We start from the raw sequence: 16,350 nt of genomic DNA, 5'->3' as shown, positions 1-16,350 counted from the left end.
GTCGGCTCCTTTGGGTCTAGCCCTTTCGGAAATTTCCACCCTGGTGGGGCTTGTCCCTCCAAGCCTCCCCCTTTAGCCCAGCATCTAGATTTCATGTGACCTTTCCTATGGCATATGTCACACACTGGTTTATTCATAGGAGATTTCACAGTGGATGCTAACATTGTGAGGGCCTTGACCTTAGCTGTGTCATTGTGGCGTTCATGGCAGTGTTCGTCTCGTTTGACCCAAACGGCTTCGAGATGGTTGATGGCATCAGTACTAGAGGTCCCACTAACGTTTGTAGTGACATCGTCCCAATTCTCTGGGAATGAGTCGAGAATAATAGACCAAAATTGTGTGTCAGTAATGGCTGCTCCGACATCTCAGGCATCCTTCCAGAGCTTGCGCATGGTCTTGATATGGTCCTCAAAGCTTTCCGTATCGTCCATTCTCTTGGTGTGTAGTCGTTTCTCTCAAGTTCTTGCCATATGAACTAGTGATGTGTGGGCTCGGGCTTGGCCTGAAGCCCAGGCTTGGGCTTGGCTTGAGAGGGCTTGGGCCTGTAAATTCTCAAGCCCGAGCCCTGAGCCCAAGCTCTGGGCACTAAGCCCACGGCTTGGGCCTGGGCCCAGGCTTACTGTACAAAATTTTAAAAGAAGTATGGCTGTAAAAATATCAAATTTTTAGTACATTCTATGAACCCAGAGCCACCTTCCTTTGTGTCTGTTGAACTTAGTGTCAGAATTTGGCAAAGAAAGCCATTTGGAAGTAATCGGCAACAGTGGGGGCCAGCAGCCAGCATATATTTACGGCAAATTTACGGTCATGTGAATTATTTATATTAAATTCAGAGCTGGCCATTAATACTTCGGTGTAATGGACCATTTTGGTAACCTGCCAGTCCCAAAAAAGATGTACATTGATTACATATTAGAAGCCCGGGCTCAGGCCCAAGGCTTGGGCTTTCCAAACTGCAAGCCTGAGCCTTGAGCCCTTCAAAGCCTTATCCCAGGCTCGGCTTGGCTCGGGCTGGCCTAGGGCCTGAGCCCAAGCCCGCACAACACTAATATGAACCATGCGTCCCGATGTTCGTCAATCCCTACTCCGACTGGATCGAGTGTGTTTAATATAATACCTGATGCAACATATCGATCTCTCGCATCCCATTCCTCAGGTGAAGGTTTCATGCTCCATAAAGGTGTGATAACAGGTTGTTGTTGGCCTAGTGCGTTCTCGGGGGCTGATTGTGTATCTGTGTCAGTGACGACAATGACGGGGGAAGTACTGGGTCTGGGCATTGGTCGTTGGATGTCGTTATGTAGGTATCCAAGGAGGCCTTTTGCTCTGACTTGAAGCAAAACTTCTTGTTTGAATGCTGGCCAGTTCTTCCGGCCATCGAGTCGTTTCTCTTCTGTAAAGTTAGGTATGGCGAGGGCATTCATTGACATTTCGGGGTTCAGGATTCGGGGTTGGGGGTTTGCTGAGTATTGTTGTTGGCTATTCACAAGGCAGGTCTCATAATCTGTTACGAAAAGAGCTCAGCGTATATAACGACGACTAGTGTATTGTAATACCTGTTACGAAAAGAGCTAAATAGTATAAAGTAAGTAAACTGAAAAGATAGTGAAATGTGGGGCTCACCTCAGCGTATATAACGATGACTGAGGTGGCCCCTGAAACGACATGCTGTATATAAGGTAAGAGAAATAGGGGTGTGTAGGCCATAGGCCTGGCCCGTGCTACTGGTGCTACGGATATTCTCAACAGCATGTAGTCCTCCAACAGCATTTACTTGAGCGACTTCGGGAGAGCACTGCCATGATTGAAAGATGGGCTGCTCGTATTTGACATCGAAGGGTACGGGGGTATCTACATTTGGGAATTGGATTCGTTTTGGAACTATCTCGGAGGAAGTGGTGGGGAAGAATCAGAGCTCTCCATATCAAGACAATAGTTTACAGTTCCGAGTTGAATCCGAGTCATGATCTCCTGTCCTCATGTATCATTTCTTGTAACGGCGGTAGTGCATAACAATAGTAAGCCCGCTCGTATTATTATTTGAAGACCATAGTCAGGTTCTCCAGAGCAGCGTTCTTTACATCCACGGAGACGTCTACAAGCCAGAAATGTCGAGAGGACTGTATACTCTTGAGTCTTGAGTAGGCCTTCAGCAATGGCTTCAGTGAGTAGCTGAGTCTACCGCCTGGCATACATTGACGCCGACACAGAATATGTTCACTAGTGTGAATATCTGACGTTATCGTTTACTTCCTATCAAGCACTTCCAGGAACTCGTCCAGTCCAAATGACCTGGAGTCAAGTTTGCAAAGGTCGCCATAACCCTGATCTACCTCATCCCACCAGGTTTCTCGTCTGTCGGGGAGTACATTTACGCACCAGACATGTGCGCTTTGCGTTCTTTGCCTTTCATTCCATGATATCTTGGTGTGCTTGGGTACTTCAAAGAGAATATCCTATACTGGACCAGATGGCAATTTGACTCGTTGAGAGACGAGAGAGACAAGATTTTTTGTTCCACGTGACATATACAAGCAGCTCGTACGGATTCAATTTTCTTCCATCTTGTATCCTCACTGATTCACTCTTCAACACTTGATTCTACAATTTCACCACTCGTGAATATGAACACAGACCTCACCACGAGCGTGTTATAATTGGCACAAATCCATCTAATGTTACCTGCCACATGGCGGTGTGCGAAGCCATCTGTTCTCATCCAATTTCCCACCCCATCTTTACATATAGGACCAACAATAGAGAGCTGGTAGGCAGGACTTTCATGCAGGTTGTCTGCGAACAAAATGTCTCGCTAGGGCGAGAGAGCAGTATACAGAAGCGATCGGTTACAACAACCAGAGCAGGCTTGAGTAAGCGGGATCTTGAAGGGGAAGGGTCATTGTGAGTAGCCTTCATTATTCATCGTATTCAAAGAGGCTGATCAGTGAACACAAAGCTGGCCACAGAACTCAAACCTGATTCTTGGAAACCCGAATCAGTTGTTAGTACATCTCGCCGGGCAGGGTCATGCAGCAGAAAAGGTTGCCAACTCGTTTTGCGCGGAAGATGCACCATCTGTAATGGACATGCTTCAATTTGTGCGTTCCTTGTGTCTTTGATCTAGCAGAGAGCTCAAGGTCGACTTGACCAGCATCTGGATGAAGAAAGCAGCCGTCAAGATCCCTACCTGCGAAAAACCTGCATCCAATGCCTATTACATCTCAACAAGCGACATGGTACACTTCCTACATCAATGTGGCTTTCCAAGGTTGCCAAAGAAGGGTCACATCCAGTATCTGGTGGAGGTTTTGCTGTGAGGATCGATTTGAGGGTCACGCCTGAACCGAGACTCAGACAATTCCCTGTTTCAGGATATATGGAAGGGACACATGGAAGACACGCAAACAGCAGTCTGTCTCAAGGTGTTACGAGTGTTTACTGCTACGTATAATGAGAAAAAGCTTCTGAAGGTCTGTTACCCATCGTTTCCCGTCCTGGGTTGTTTACTTACTTTGTCCAGCAATTCAGTAACGAAGTTCTCCTCTGGCGGCAACCTAGACACCCAAATATACTTCAATTTCTTGGAAACCGAAGAATTTTTCCGGCCTAGCTACTGCATTGTTTCTCCATGGATGGCGAATGGTGATGCCGTGACGTACTCTTTGGTTTACAGGAGTACTTTGGATGAGAAAATCAAGATGGTACGTCAATTGTACTCTATTCAAATCTGTCAATGAATCTTTATACTCAGATGTCTGAAATAAGTGAGGGTATACGGTACCTTCACGAACACCATCCGCCTATCGTACACAGCGACATCAAAGGTGTACGTGATTCACCCATCGTAACAATCTTCGCTTTGAACCTTTTCTCGATGTCAGTTGAATATCCTCGTATCTGATGATGGGGAATGCTGCCTTGCCGACTTCGGGCTCGCTACGATCGAAAATGAATCCTTAGAGGGGCAGGTTCATTTGAGCATGAGCCAAGTGGTGGTTCATGGTTCTGTACCATGGCTTGCACCCAAGTTGATGAACCCAAGTCATATCGGCGTACCTAGCCGGACTGCGAGGGATATCTATGCACTCGGCTGTACAATTTTTGAGGTATGTTTTATTCAAGAGACTCCTACTTGGTCTGATGCACGTACAGCTTCTCACAGGCAATGCACCGTTCTTTGAGAAGAAGATGGATATTCAAGTTATGACAGAGGTTCTGAAGGGGTCGAGACCGGGTCAACCATCCGATTGTCCAGATTGGCTGTGGGCGGTTGTGGAGAGTTGTTGGAGGGAAGAATTTGAACTGCGCCCAGCTGCTGCTGAGGTGGCCAGTCGGTTTGTTTGGATGTCACGCCAACGCGAGCCGTCTGGGGATGTTTCCGTGTCAACAGGAATGTCCAGAGACTCCAAAGTATACGGCCCGACTGGACAATCTGGGTCCGGAGACCATGTCGACGAGAGATGTCTCCGGTTGACCACGGCCGGGTTGCCCGTTTTGTCCATTCCATATGCAGAAACGATGTGGACATCCATTCAGGTTTCTCACAAGGACGTGCCAGGAAGGCACTCTGCGACTGCTCAGCCCGATTACATGACACAGCGTAGCAACTCTCAAAGTCCGACCTCCTGGGCATCTTCAAGCCGCTTATCGACTTCTCCTACAGGTCCTGAGCAACAGGCGGCAATAGTATTCTCAGATTCGAGAGAAGAAGCCAAAGTAGGCAAATTCTTATTACACCGTCTGTTTCAGTGAAGTACTCAATGCTTGCGAATCACTAGTTGCCGCCAAGGATAACGCGATTCAAGGACTCGGTAAAAATGACCCTTTCACGAACACGAAATGGCCTCGTTCGAAGACTACCATGGAGGTTGTTTAGTAAACGTTTACCTCACCAAGATGACTATGCCATTGGCTACTGTCCCACCATCGGTACGATTGGAGAGGTAGAATCATTCGATTCTAGTAGGTTGGGTGATAATGACCCTTATCGTCGCGATCCTCAACTTCAATGTGCCTACGAGAGGGAGGATATGTGGGATGATGTCTCTCTTCAAGATGCCTGGAAAAACTTTCAAGCGAGAGTCTTTAGCCTATCCATGTAGCGTGATCCCAATGTTACAGCTATTTGTGTGAACAGTGCTGTGAAGCGTCGGGCGACCGGATCTTATTATTACTGATAGCTTGTTGTAACCTACTGTACTTGACTCCAAACACTCATGAGCCACGAAACTCTCCAAAACTCACAAAACTCACATTTAGCGGCATGCACCATCGGTCATCAATATCACTTTTTTTTTGTTTCTATAGTTTACCGTGATACAAGTAGTCTAGTACTAAGACGCACAGGCACATTCTGCGCCAGTTGACTTCTGTTCGAGTTCTGGATGGTGCCTGTTATGGCACTGTCAATGTTTTGTGTAGCTTGTGTGTGGAGGTTTTCTGTTCTAAGTGCTCTTTTGTCGTGTTTCGTGCCTTTCGTTCAGGGCATCTGCTATCTCTTCGCACCGAGGTGCTTGAATTTCATAAACCATATCTCAAACCATAAACCATATATCCATAACCGTACGTCCATATCTTTTTGTGGGGGATAGTTGTGGCAGTTCGACGTTAACCGCCGTCATCCCATACCATGTCTTCTTCATCTCCCCACTCGACTTCTTCTAGTATCGGTGTTTCTTCGTCCTGTCTGGGCTTTCCCGAGAATGTGAAAGCTCCTAATTCCTCGAGGAACTTTGTTAGACTGTGAATTCCTTTTTCGTGCTCAGAATTTCTGCAAGTGAGATATCTCGCAATACTTCGTGTAGGGCATCGCGGTGGCCTTCGTATAGTTCGCATTCCCTGATGATATGTTCCCTAGTTTGTAATGGTACGCCACACTGGCAGTCAACACTCTTATCTTTGTGGAATCGTTTCCGGTACTCGCCTGTGAACGCGTGTCCTGTCCGACACTGTACGAGTCTCCCGAAAATCTCACGTTGTGTCGTTTGGAACCGTTTTGTTTTTTTTTTTTTTTTTTTTTTTTTTTTTTGTGGAGCGTTTCGGGGTGGATGTCGGTCGACACATTCACGAAGCTCTCCAGATTCCAGGGGAATCGGAGACCCCAGGCTCGTGAATATTTGTGTCAACTGGTTGAACAGAACCGACACAGCCAGGACCTTCATCTTATGCATGAGGGGCGAGGACAGAGACCTCACACATGTTATATGGGATATTGTAGCCACCTGGAGGAACGCGTTACCACATACACCTTTTTTCAGTGCTTTCGTGTGGGGCTCAGATAGATACCTCCGGGATCCGAAGAACCCTTCATCAGTACTACCCGTTACCCACTAAACCCCCAGTCTCCATAGCCCCTTCGGCGCGGAGATCATCCCAATTCTCCAAGCCTCTCCAAGTGCTTTGGACAGAGGCTGTAGATAGGGATTTCTTCTCATATCTCTTTCGGTTTGTAAGGAGAATAGGGCTGTTCAATTCTAAATTTTCAAACGTTGCAAACCATGTAATTCAAACTCCGCCCCATCGTCAGTTTGATCGGGCACCCTGGCCTGTAAGCGCCCAGTCTTTTTCTGCCCACATCGTCCCCGCCGTCTCGTTCGACGTCCAGCCTCACAGTGCAGCTGTCACTCATAAGGACCAAAATTTGGTATGCCTATTTTATCATATGTTCTCTATGATTTCTGAACTTTTCCCCCATTCAATTTCCCTCTAGCTTCATCAACACCTGTTCCTTTATATCCAACTTCTTTTTCTGCTATCTCATGCCAACTGTGACCATAACTCAACGCGTGAATGCTCTTCTCACGGATGCACAACATCTTCTTGTGGCGGCCGATATCCTTGAAGAGGAATCTGACGAAGATGTGGAGGACTTGGAGGACAACGAAGAAGTGGCAGTTTTGTTACGGGCACTTGGTGCAAGATGGTTGGAGATGGCATGTAGACTTCGTGGTGATGGTAGAAGGGGTCCATATTTCCAGTTTCCAAAGTAAAAAGACTTTTTTGAGTGCTTGCTGCAACTTCCTGACCGCCAGTTCCACTCTGTTTTCCGGTATCGTACTAGTTATACTTTTTTCTTATCTCACTTTGATTTTTGATTACAGAGCCAGCCGTGATATGTTCGACACTCTTGTCAAGCTTCTCGCTCCGAACCCATTGTTCCAGTTGAAGGGCCGAAAACCTCAGCACCATCTCAAGCACCAACTTGGCACATTCCTAATACGTTACGGTCAACTGGCTTCACCAATACAAGGTACGGCACTGAAGGTCGGAATCGGTACAGGCACCGTTGTTTTATTGTAAGGGGTCTCTTACTGCCTAAGGCCTCAGACGTGAACTAGACAGGGCTTTATAATTGCTCCTGGGCTGTCTACGACAAGGCTATAAGGCTAGGTAAGAGTAAGGTTAAGAAAAAGAAAGGAAACGACGAGAGGAGGATTATATAGCTACTATGTGGCAGTCAGGTGTGCGTGAGAATATACTAAAATAGAAAATGGCGTGTTACATCCTCCCCCACAAGAACGGAGCATAGCGGAGAATTCATAAGGAAGATAGAGGAAGTCATAAAATGATTTACGTGCAGAAGTCAAGGACTTGTAATGAGACCCATTGAACCGTTTGTCTAGCCAACGCGGTGACAGAGTCGACTGGTTCAAGTCTTGACCCAACCCTTAGCAATCAATGAACCGTTTGTCCGGATCTAATTAGACCCTTGAGTGGACTGGTCCGAAGGCTGAACCGTTTGTCCGGATCTAATTAGACCCTTGAGTGGACTGGTCCGAAGGCTGAACAGGTGCACCGTCAATGGACATAGCAGCAACACCAGTAATAGTGGAATCCGGGCCAGGGTTGGTGTCTTGACGAATGATGGGCATGGTGTAATCGTTCAGAAATAAAGAGTCCGATGAGTCCTTGACCTTGCGAAGTACAGCACATCGGCGGCGGTATTCTCGGATATGATCAAGCTTCCAATGAGGAGGAAGAATATACGTGGCTGTTGATGGCATCGGAATTGGGAAGAACATGAGGCGATGTTGTGCCAAAATGAATATGTATGCATATTTTCGGCGAAGCTTCTCTTGAAAGTAAGTCAAATGCCAGATATCGAGGCAATATTTCATTGCCCAAAACACATAGGAGTCAATCTCAACAGGGGTAATACCACACCTGGCGAGAAGGGCGGCAAGAGTTACCAGGTCCCGAACATCAGTTTTAGTGCAACGCACAATGTTATGGTTAGGGGCGACTGTCAGATGGTTCTTGGCGATTATGTCACGATATAGACCAATGTTAGCAACCAAAGTGACAATGAGTAGGCGATACCGGGATACAGTTTCATTTGTATCTCGATCACTGCCCACTTTAGGTGGTGACAAGGCTAAGTGGAAACGATATGCAGTGACACTGGGCAGGTATACAAAGCCTGAGTCGCTCATAAGGATACCATAGTGTCTCGTATGAGAATAGTGTACGAAAGCACCTTGTGCAAATTCCTGATCGGACGCGTTGGCATTAGGGTCAGAGCCTACAGCGGGGACCTCGGTCGGTGTTTGTGTCCACAATTCTGGACTATCATCAGGCCGATAGAACTGAATTGGTTTGATGTAGACCGAAAATTGGGTCCAGTTAGGATGAATGGGCACAGATAGACAGTTAAGAGCGACGCCAGCGAGAGACGCGACACTCTGTGGAGATTTGGAGTGAATATAATTAAGGAGCTCCGCTAGACTCCGGATATAGCAAAGTCGGAGTGTGGTGAACCAGTTACCAGGTGTTTGAGATTCGTTGACAAGCTGGGACAATTCATCTGATGTCATGGGGAAAATTTGAGCGCCACTTGCATTACCAGTGACAAAGATCACGTTGGGGACGGTATTGCGTTTGTGGTGTTCGATAATATCGGGTGTTGCATCAAGGGCACCATTACGTAGGTTCCAGTGTACGGTGGCAAGATGTAGCGGGAAACCCAGTAGAAAATTCGAGTGCTCGATCAGCGTAAGGTCCACGTAGGGGTCAGGTCGGGCCTTAATGTCGATGGTGTCGAAGCCAATGAGGGGGACAACAGTGGAAAAGTGGGATGAGTTTGTGCGTGGTGTAGGTGTAACTCGTTTAGCAGGAGGCGGAGCCTGGTCAATGTCCATACGATCCTGTGAGTCAGTGGTTTTGCGCTTCATGCCAACGGATTTAATGTTTCCCGGGCGTCTGCTGCTATCGTTAAGTTCCTTCTCAAGCTCTGCGATGCGTGCGTTAAGTGCATCGATGGTACTCTGAAGGGGGCGTTGGAAGTGAGCAGATAGGTCTTCGTATGCCTTGATATAGGATGGGGTTCGGAGTCCGGCATCGAGGCATAGATGCTGGAAGTGGTTGGAACATTTGGATCCATCACCGTGTTCGTGGGTGATGGTTCCAAGGTGAGCATGGGCAACCCATTTGTTTTCTGTAGGTGCATTGAATTTTTTAGTACGGTCCTCCCCCTCAAAAGACGAGGGTATGGTACTCGTACCTTGACCCAAGTTTCCAACCGAGGCGTCAATGTTGCTTCGAGTGGAAGGTGAGTCGTTCATGTTGTAACGTATGAATTGGAACGGTAGAGTAGGTAGATTAGCTTAGAGGACTTCGGACGTAGTCCACCACTGTTAGGGTGTAATTTTTATATATGGATTAATGGTCTAGAAGGTTCGCCAGTTATTGTGACGGCCGCTAGACGACGGTGTAGCCTATTGGGTGTAACTGTATATAGGGTACAACAGTTAAACCTTATTCCCACAAGTTCCACGGGGCAGATCCTGCCAACGAGACACACCATACAACAGGTAGTACTCATCAAGGGCCTTCAATTTAGACACAGTGGAGTATGGTTCCCAGGTAATGTCCCCTAGGCTCCAGTGAACTTCGAATAAACACTTATTCTTTTCCCATTTATGTTTCTTTATTGAGTCCACAAACTCCTCGACGTCGTCGGGTGCACCAAAGTCGTAAGGCTCAACTTTGGAGCGATTCGGGAACAAATAATCATCGTTTGGATGATGAGGTTTCAAGAGACTGACATGGAACCTGTCATGAAGTCGGTTTCCATGCAATTCCTGGGGTAGGTCCAACTGATATGTTGAACTATCAGGGATAGCTGCCAAAATAGTGTATGGACCCACAAATTTAGGTAATAGTTTAGATGCTCTACCACGAGGCAGCCGTAAATTCTTGGTAGAGAGGTATACACGGTCACCCTCCTTCAATTTCGGATCAGAGGTACGCCATTTATTTGCATTATGAGTTTGGAATACACGCGACTCAATAATAGCATCATGTGCATCAAATAAATTTTGCATAGCCTGGATCCCGTATGCACGAATTCCAGGGAGCAAGTTTGTCTCGGGACGCACGTCGAATAACATTGAGGGTATGTACCCATAGTTAAGTTCGAATGGTGCATACCCAGTCGAATTACTAATACTAGAATTTATAGCAAATTCAACAATTGGGGCCTTAACAAACCAGTCGTGTTGGTCTGGGCGTACCGAAGAGCGAAAGATCTGTGTGACTGAGCGATTTGCTCGTTCAGTCGCCCCATCCGTCTGCGGGTGGAACGATGTGGACATCAATAACCGTGCACCGAGGATCCGGTGAATTTCCTTCCACCAAATAGAGGTGAATTTGGGGTCATGGTCAGAGACGATTGACGATGGTAAGCCGTGCAATCGTACAATCTCTTGTATGTATTTAAGCGAAAGATCAGTAGCTGTGTTGCTCGTGTGGCATGGAATAAGGTGTACCATGCCAGTGAGACGACATATCACTACCCATAGGTAATTATAACCTTTGATTTCTGGGAAGGGGCCAATGAAGTCCATTCCGATAGATTGCCATGGGCGAGTGGGAATCGGCAGTGGGTGTAGTTTCCCTGCCGGTGCCTGGTTGCTTGTCTTAGAGTGGTTACAAGGTTCACAAGACCGGCAAAATTTCTCCGTCATTGAGTAAATTCCCGGCCACCAGTACCACCGCCATATGTAATCGGCAGTACATTGGGGTCCGAAATGGCCAACAATGTTATGTCCAGTCTCGAGTATAAGAGTGCATAGAGACTTTTGGTTGTTTGATGGGTGTTTAGGTACACACAAAACATGTTCGCCGGCCAAATTGGCGGTCCAGATTAATCCTGAGTCCTTGTTTACTCGGAATTTCGGATGATCAGTAGGTTTTTTTAATATCTTCTTGAATATCGGGTCTAATTTGTAATAGGATTTTAACTCGTCCATGAAGGACGGATCAGCGTCAAAGTCCGTTCGCAAATTCGGACCTTTGGCGCGTGAATCCATAATAGTAGGATTTATTTTGGCTGGAACACTGTATTCTGGTAGATTGGGTTCACGGGCTTTCTCAAGTTCTTCAGCCTCGAGGTCCCGGGGCTCCTGTGAATCACGGACTTCACGGGAAGCCTTAAATTGTTCCAACATTTCAGTAACTTCTTCCTTCCGACCAATTGGTAGGTCTTCACAGAGCTTATCAAGGCATATATCTGCACTAACATAGTCGTTGGGTGCATGTTTTTCACCGTGTGTATCTGACTCATAATATCGAGACAGAATGTCGGCAACTTTATTAGTAACACCTTTGACATATGTGATGTCAAAGTCAAAGCGTGATAGGTATTCCATCCAGCGCATTTGACGGCTGGATAATCGTTTCTGAGTCTTGAAAAACTCGAGGGCTTGATGGTCAGTGACCACGTGGATTTTGTTTTTATATCCTATTAACTTATCTTCCCATTTTAATAGGGCCTCGAGTATTGCGAGTGTTTCAGTCTCAAATACTCGGTAATTACGTTGGGTGTCCGTGAATTTCTTGGACATAAATCCGGCAGGTTGGCACATTTGCCAGGTAGGTCCCTGGCCGTAAACTGCACCTACTCCTGATACTGAGGCATTGCAGATGACCCATACTGAGGCATTGCAGATGACCCATACTGGTTCATCGCTATTCGGGTCAATTGGCTTCAATACCGGCAGCTGACAGCATAAATCCTTTATATGTTGAAAACAGATGTCATGAATAGGTCTCCAGAAGAACGGTTGATTGTTCTTTGACATTTCGGACATTGGCGTAGTCCAAGCGGATACATCAGGTAAAAAGTGCTGTAAGTAATTCACAAGGCCTAGAAACTTTTGGACATCGTTATAATTTCTAGGTGTTCGCCAGTTGCAGATCCGTTCGGCTTTATCAGAATCAGTGTGTAGACCATGGTCATCAATCCGGTGGCCTAAGCAGTCCAGTACGTCGGCGTAGAGTTCGACCTTACTGGCCTTTAGGTAAAGGTGTTGTTCCTTGAGTTTCTCGAAGACTAACCCAAGGTGTCTTTCATGTTCCTCAATGGAATCACTGAATACAAAGATGTCGTCAAGGTATACGTGCATAAAGACGCCAATATACTCTCGGAATATGTGGTTCATAAGCCTCTGGAACGTGGACGGTGCGTTGGTATCGCCTTGTTGCATGACCCAACTCACAAAGGTTCCATAGGGTGTCGAGAATGCAGATTTTTCGACATCCTCATCTACGATCCGAACCTGTTCATAAGCATCAGAAAGGTCGATTTTAGAGCGGTATTTCGCTCCAGCGACTTGCATCCTAACCCGGTCTTGATCAGGTAAGGGTGTTACGTCTTTTATAGTGTTGTCATTACGTTCACGGCAATCGACAGTGGTGCGTAATTTACCATCTGTCTTCGGAATGCACAACATCGGAGCTGCCTGCGCGACTGGTTTAGGTTCCCACCAGCCAGCACGAATATAACGATAAATTTTTTCAGAAAGTAATCCACATAGGGAGTCTGGACACCGAGGCATGTAATGTCGATACCGTTTATTTGGGTCAATTACTGGTATTGTATGGTTGACATCCCGTAATGGGGGCAGATACTCAGGTACACCATTCATGATATTAGCATACATGTCTAACCACTGCTGATGGAGTCTCGGAATATCCGCCGCAGTGAGTTTGGTCGATGACTCAACTTCATTTTCGTCTATAGAGTTGAGTTGTTCGAGAACCAGTCTGGTTTTTGGTTTCTCAAAATTTCGGTCTCGAAATTGAGTCCGTTTGAATTCTTGGACTAACTCGTCTATAGGAATAGGATCTCGTTGGGAAACGGCGCTATCAATCATTGAGTATAGGTCATCAGCATCGAGATTATCATTAGGACTTAATAAAATTGGTAAGTGGCAGTTTAATGTTTGTTTTTGAGTTTGATCTTCATAATCAATAGCAGATTCTACAGTGGCTTTAGTCCATGAAGGTTCTGCTATTTTAGATGTCTGAGAATGACCTTCATATAGTCATTTCTCTCTGGCTGTCTTATTTGGATTGTTCTTGGTGAGTTTGTCTTTTAATTTTGACAATTCAACACCTGGTTTTTTCGGTCTAGACTTCACCTCAATTTCTTTGTTGTCATTGAGGTGAATATTGTCCGACTGAGCACGTTTTGATGCTCGACGAATCAATTCAGCCGATTCCTCCCCCTCAGTAAGAGTAGGAACTACTGAATTATTTATTTTTACAGTGTTGTCCTTGAAGTCCAGCACTATTCCGTGGCGGCGCATGAATACAGTGCCTACCACAGCATCATAAGCGATCAACATTCGCTATGTCAAAGTAGTCCCTGTCTTTTATGGAATTCTGGGCTGACAAAAACGAATATTTCGTCACACAACCATAGGTGACACGGGATCTACTCCCTTTGGTACCGAGCTGGAAAGTAACAGGATTCTCCAGTCGGAATATTTTGATTTTAGCTGCCCGTGTAAAGTCAGGGCTAATAACATCAGCGGTACTACCACTATCGAATAGAGTAAACGCTTTAACACCGTTCAACTCAATCCATGCAGCCAGGCAGCGTTTATCAGCTGTTGTACGCTTTGGGCGTTTTCCGACGTTTGGGGAGCGTGTTGGAATTGGCTTAACAGTAGCTATAGGACTACTGCCATCTTTCACGTTAATTGATCGAAAGTATTCACCAAAATCAAGAGTTAGGTGAGTCTCATCATTTTCCGAGACACAAGACTGATATTGAGACTCGCTATCCGAATTATGCTCCCAGGCTCCCGCAAAACGTTCACCCGGGATTACATTAGAATAGTCATCATTTTCTGAGTCAGCATCATTCGGATCATTGTACATAAAACCTGTACGTTCATCCGCTTCATTTTCAGATGAATATTGGGACCCACCATATGAATCCGGTGAATGTCCCGATTTTTCGGATTTGTTATCAGAATCGGGGGACCCATCATCATATCGGGCCCATATTTTTTCATCACTATCATCACTATCATTGTGCGACACATTTTCCTCAGACTCGCTGAGTTCTTGTTCTGCCAGTCTGAAGAGGCGTACATTGCCATCCTCATCAGTCATTTTAAAGACTTGTCCTTTGGCATTGGACTGGTCCTTAGACTGTGAGTTTGGTTTGTATGAGGTTGAAAAGTTTGGCTTAATAAAAGGCTTGTTGTCTTTTCTGTCGAACTTTGGCTTATTTTGTTCATTATATTTATCCCGTCTAGGCAACAATTCGGGTTTATCGTTCCTAGGTGGGGAGTGAGGTTTAACATAATAACGTCGACCATCCACCCTTTGCAAGCGCTTGGGTGATTGGTTCCATTTGTTATTCTTTTCAGAATGTTGGCGGTGTATGCGGGAACGGGACCGAGAGCGCTTCCTTTGGTTGCGTTCCAGCTTGCGCCTAGCTTCGTGGTAGTAATCACGAGCCTTTTCACCTTGCTCTAGTGCAATGGCAGTTTCCATAATCTCGGATAAACTAGAACGTTCAGCCGTGACTTTGTGGATCGTAGTCATTACATCTGTAATACTTTCAGGAAGAAGTAATACCAGACGTTTCCGGAAGTTATAGGCATCCGGAGGTGTAGGTAACCGTTGAGCAAATTTCTTGAGGGTGTTGAATAATCCTTCAACACCTCGAGATCTAGAGTAATAAACAGCTTCATACTGATCAGCTACTTTACTTAGGGAGGCTTCATGTATGAATCGTCGGTATAGTCCAGCAATAATTTGAAGAAATGTCCAGCGACCATTTAAAGGTTCACTTTTCTCAGCTCGATCAGGGACCCGTTCAACAATGTCAGTCAACCATTGTTGAGCGGAGTCCTTCAAGAACATGGATACTGCATTTGTCCGTTGAATATCCATGGAGGTGAGTACGTAGGAATTTTTGGTATGACTCCAACGTACTTCCTTTCCACACAAATCAGCAATGTTCAGCCAACGGACAATACCACGGACAAATTGATCAAATTTGGTAAGATCATCGCCGTGATATGTACCGGGCTTTGGCAATGACTGAATGAGGGTTTTTTGAATACCTCCATTCCCTTTGATAGGGTCACAGTGAAGGTTTGTTACTATCAAGTCTTCCAACGGTTTAAAGGCAGCCTTTAGCATTTCTTCTTCAGACTGTGGTGTTGGGTCATATACCCACTCTCGTTTTTGAGTGAGAGTTGGGTCGGCAGATGTGTACCATACCTTTTCGTATCGGCGGTTACCATCTGACTCACTGTCTTTCCCCGAATCCTCTGAGTCACTAGGATTCGGGTCATCTGGGTCACTAGGAGGACCTTTGTTACCTCCAGGGCCCCTATGATTGTTGTTACGATGAGGTAAATCCCTCCTTGGACGATCAGATCTGTTATCATTGTGGTTTCCACCAGGTCCACCATGACCCCCGGGTGATCCATCACCACTAGAAGGACCACCCCCGAGACCACCGTCAGGGACGCTAGGTGGGTTATTACGATTGGTGGGTCTGTCGGGACCAGCATTACCACTATTTGGTTCAGTTGCCCTGAGCCCAATAGGGTTGTGTTGTGGTGGGCGACGAATAGTACTGGGGTCATCCTTTGAGAATGGTTCTGGGTACATCATTCGGAGTTTATTAATCTCTGAGTCCTCAATTGGATAGGCAGGCTGGTATAAATCAGGGCGACGAATATGATAGACTCTATTATTATGTTCATCGATATGTACATCTTGATCCTCTATAAATGAGGTACTGTAAGACATAAGGTCATGCTGACGTAGAGTCTGCAGGACGTAACGCCGACAAAGCTCAGAAAAATAACCACGGACCCGAGATTCAATCTCTCGGGAGGTATGGGACTGAATGGTGGGCAAACGATGAGAACCCATCTGTGACCACCCATTCATGTATGAGGACTGACCGTCAGTATGCGAGACAGAGTCACTAGGAGCCAGTCCATCATCAGAAGTAGGGACTGATCCCAGGCGTAAGGTACGAAGGGGTTCTTTACCCCGTCGCATAGTGGTACGGTTTGTTTCAGCAAAAATTTC

The 16,350-nt window shown here is 46.1% G+C and overlaps 2 protein-coding genes across 2 annotated transcripts; one reads left to right on the top strand and one right to left on the bottom strand.

The window, feature by feature from the left end:
- Nucleotides 1–1,016: 1,016 nt before the first annotated feature.
- E1B28_012699 (uncharacterized protein) lies at nt 1,017–1,430 on the bottom strand (the record flags this gene model as incomplete). Its single annotated transcript, XM_043157834.1, has 1 exon — nt 1,017–1,430. One exon carries the CDS (start codon nt 1,428–1,430, stop codon nt 1,017–1,019), a length of 414 nt encoding a protein of 137 aa, XP_043005202.1.
- A 1,352-nt stretch (nt 1,431–2,782) lies between these two features.
- E1B28_012698 (uncharacterized protein) lies at nt 2,783–5,102 on the top strand (the record flags this gene model as incomplete). The annotated part of the gene is made up of 9 exons (XM_043157833.1): nt 2,783–2,901; nt 2,957–3,098; nt 3,152–3,313; nt 3,372–3,470; nt 3,537–3,701; nt 3,752–3,826; nt 3,882–4,106; nt 4,153–4,716; nt 4,779–5,102. The coding sequence occupies 9 exons, from the start codon at nt 2,783–2,785 to the stop codon at nt 5,100–5,102; spliced, it is 1,875 nt and encodes a 624-aa protein (XP_043005201.1).
- Nucleotides 5,103–16,350: the final 11,248 nt, after the last annotated feature.

Source organism: Marasmius oreades, chromosome 8 (genome assembly GCF_018924745.1).
Source record: "Marasmius oreades isolate 03SP1 chromosome 8, whole genome shotgun sequence".
Taxonomy (NCBI): Eukaryota; Fungi; Basidiomycota; class Agaricomycetes; order Agaricales; family Marasmiaceae; genus Marasmius; species Marasmius oreades.
This window is presented reverse-complemented; position numbering and strand designations above follow the sequence as displayed.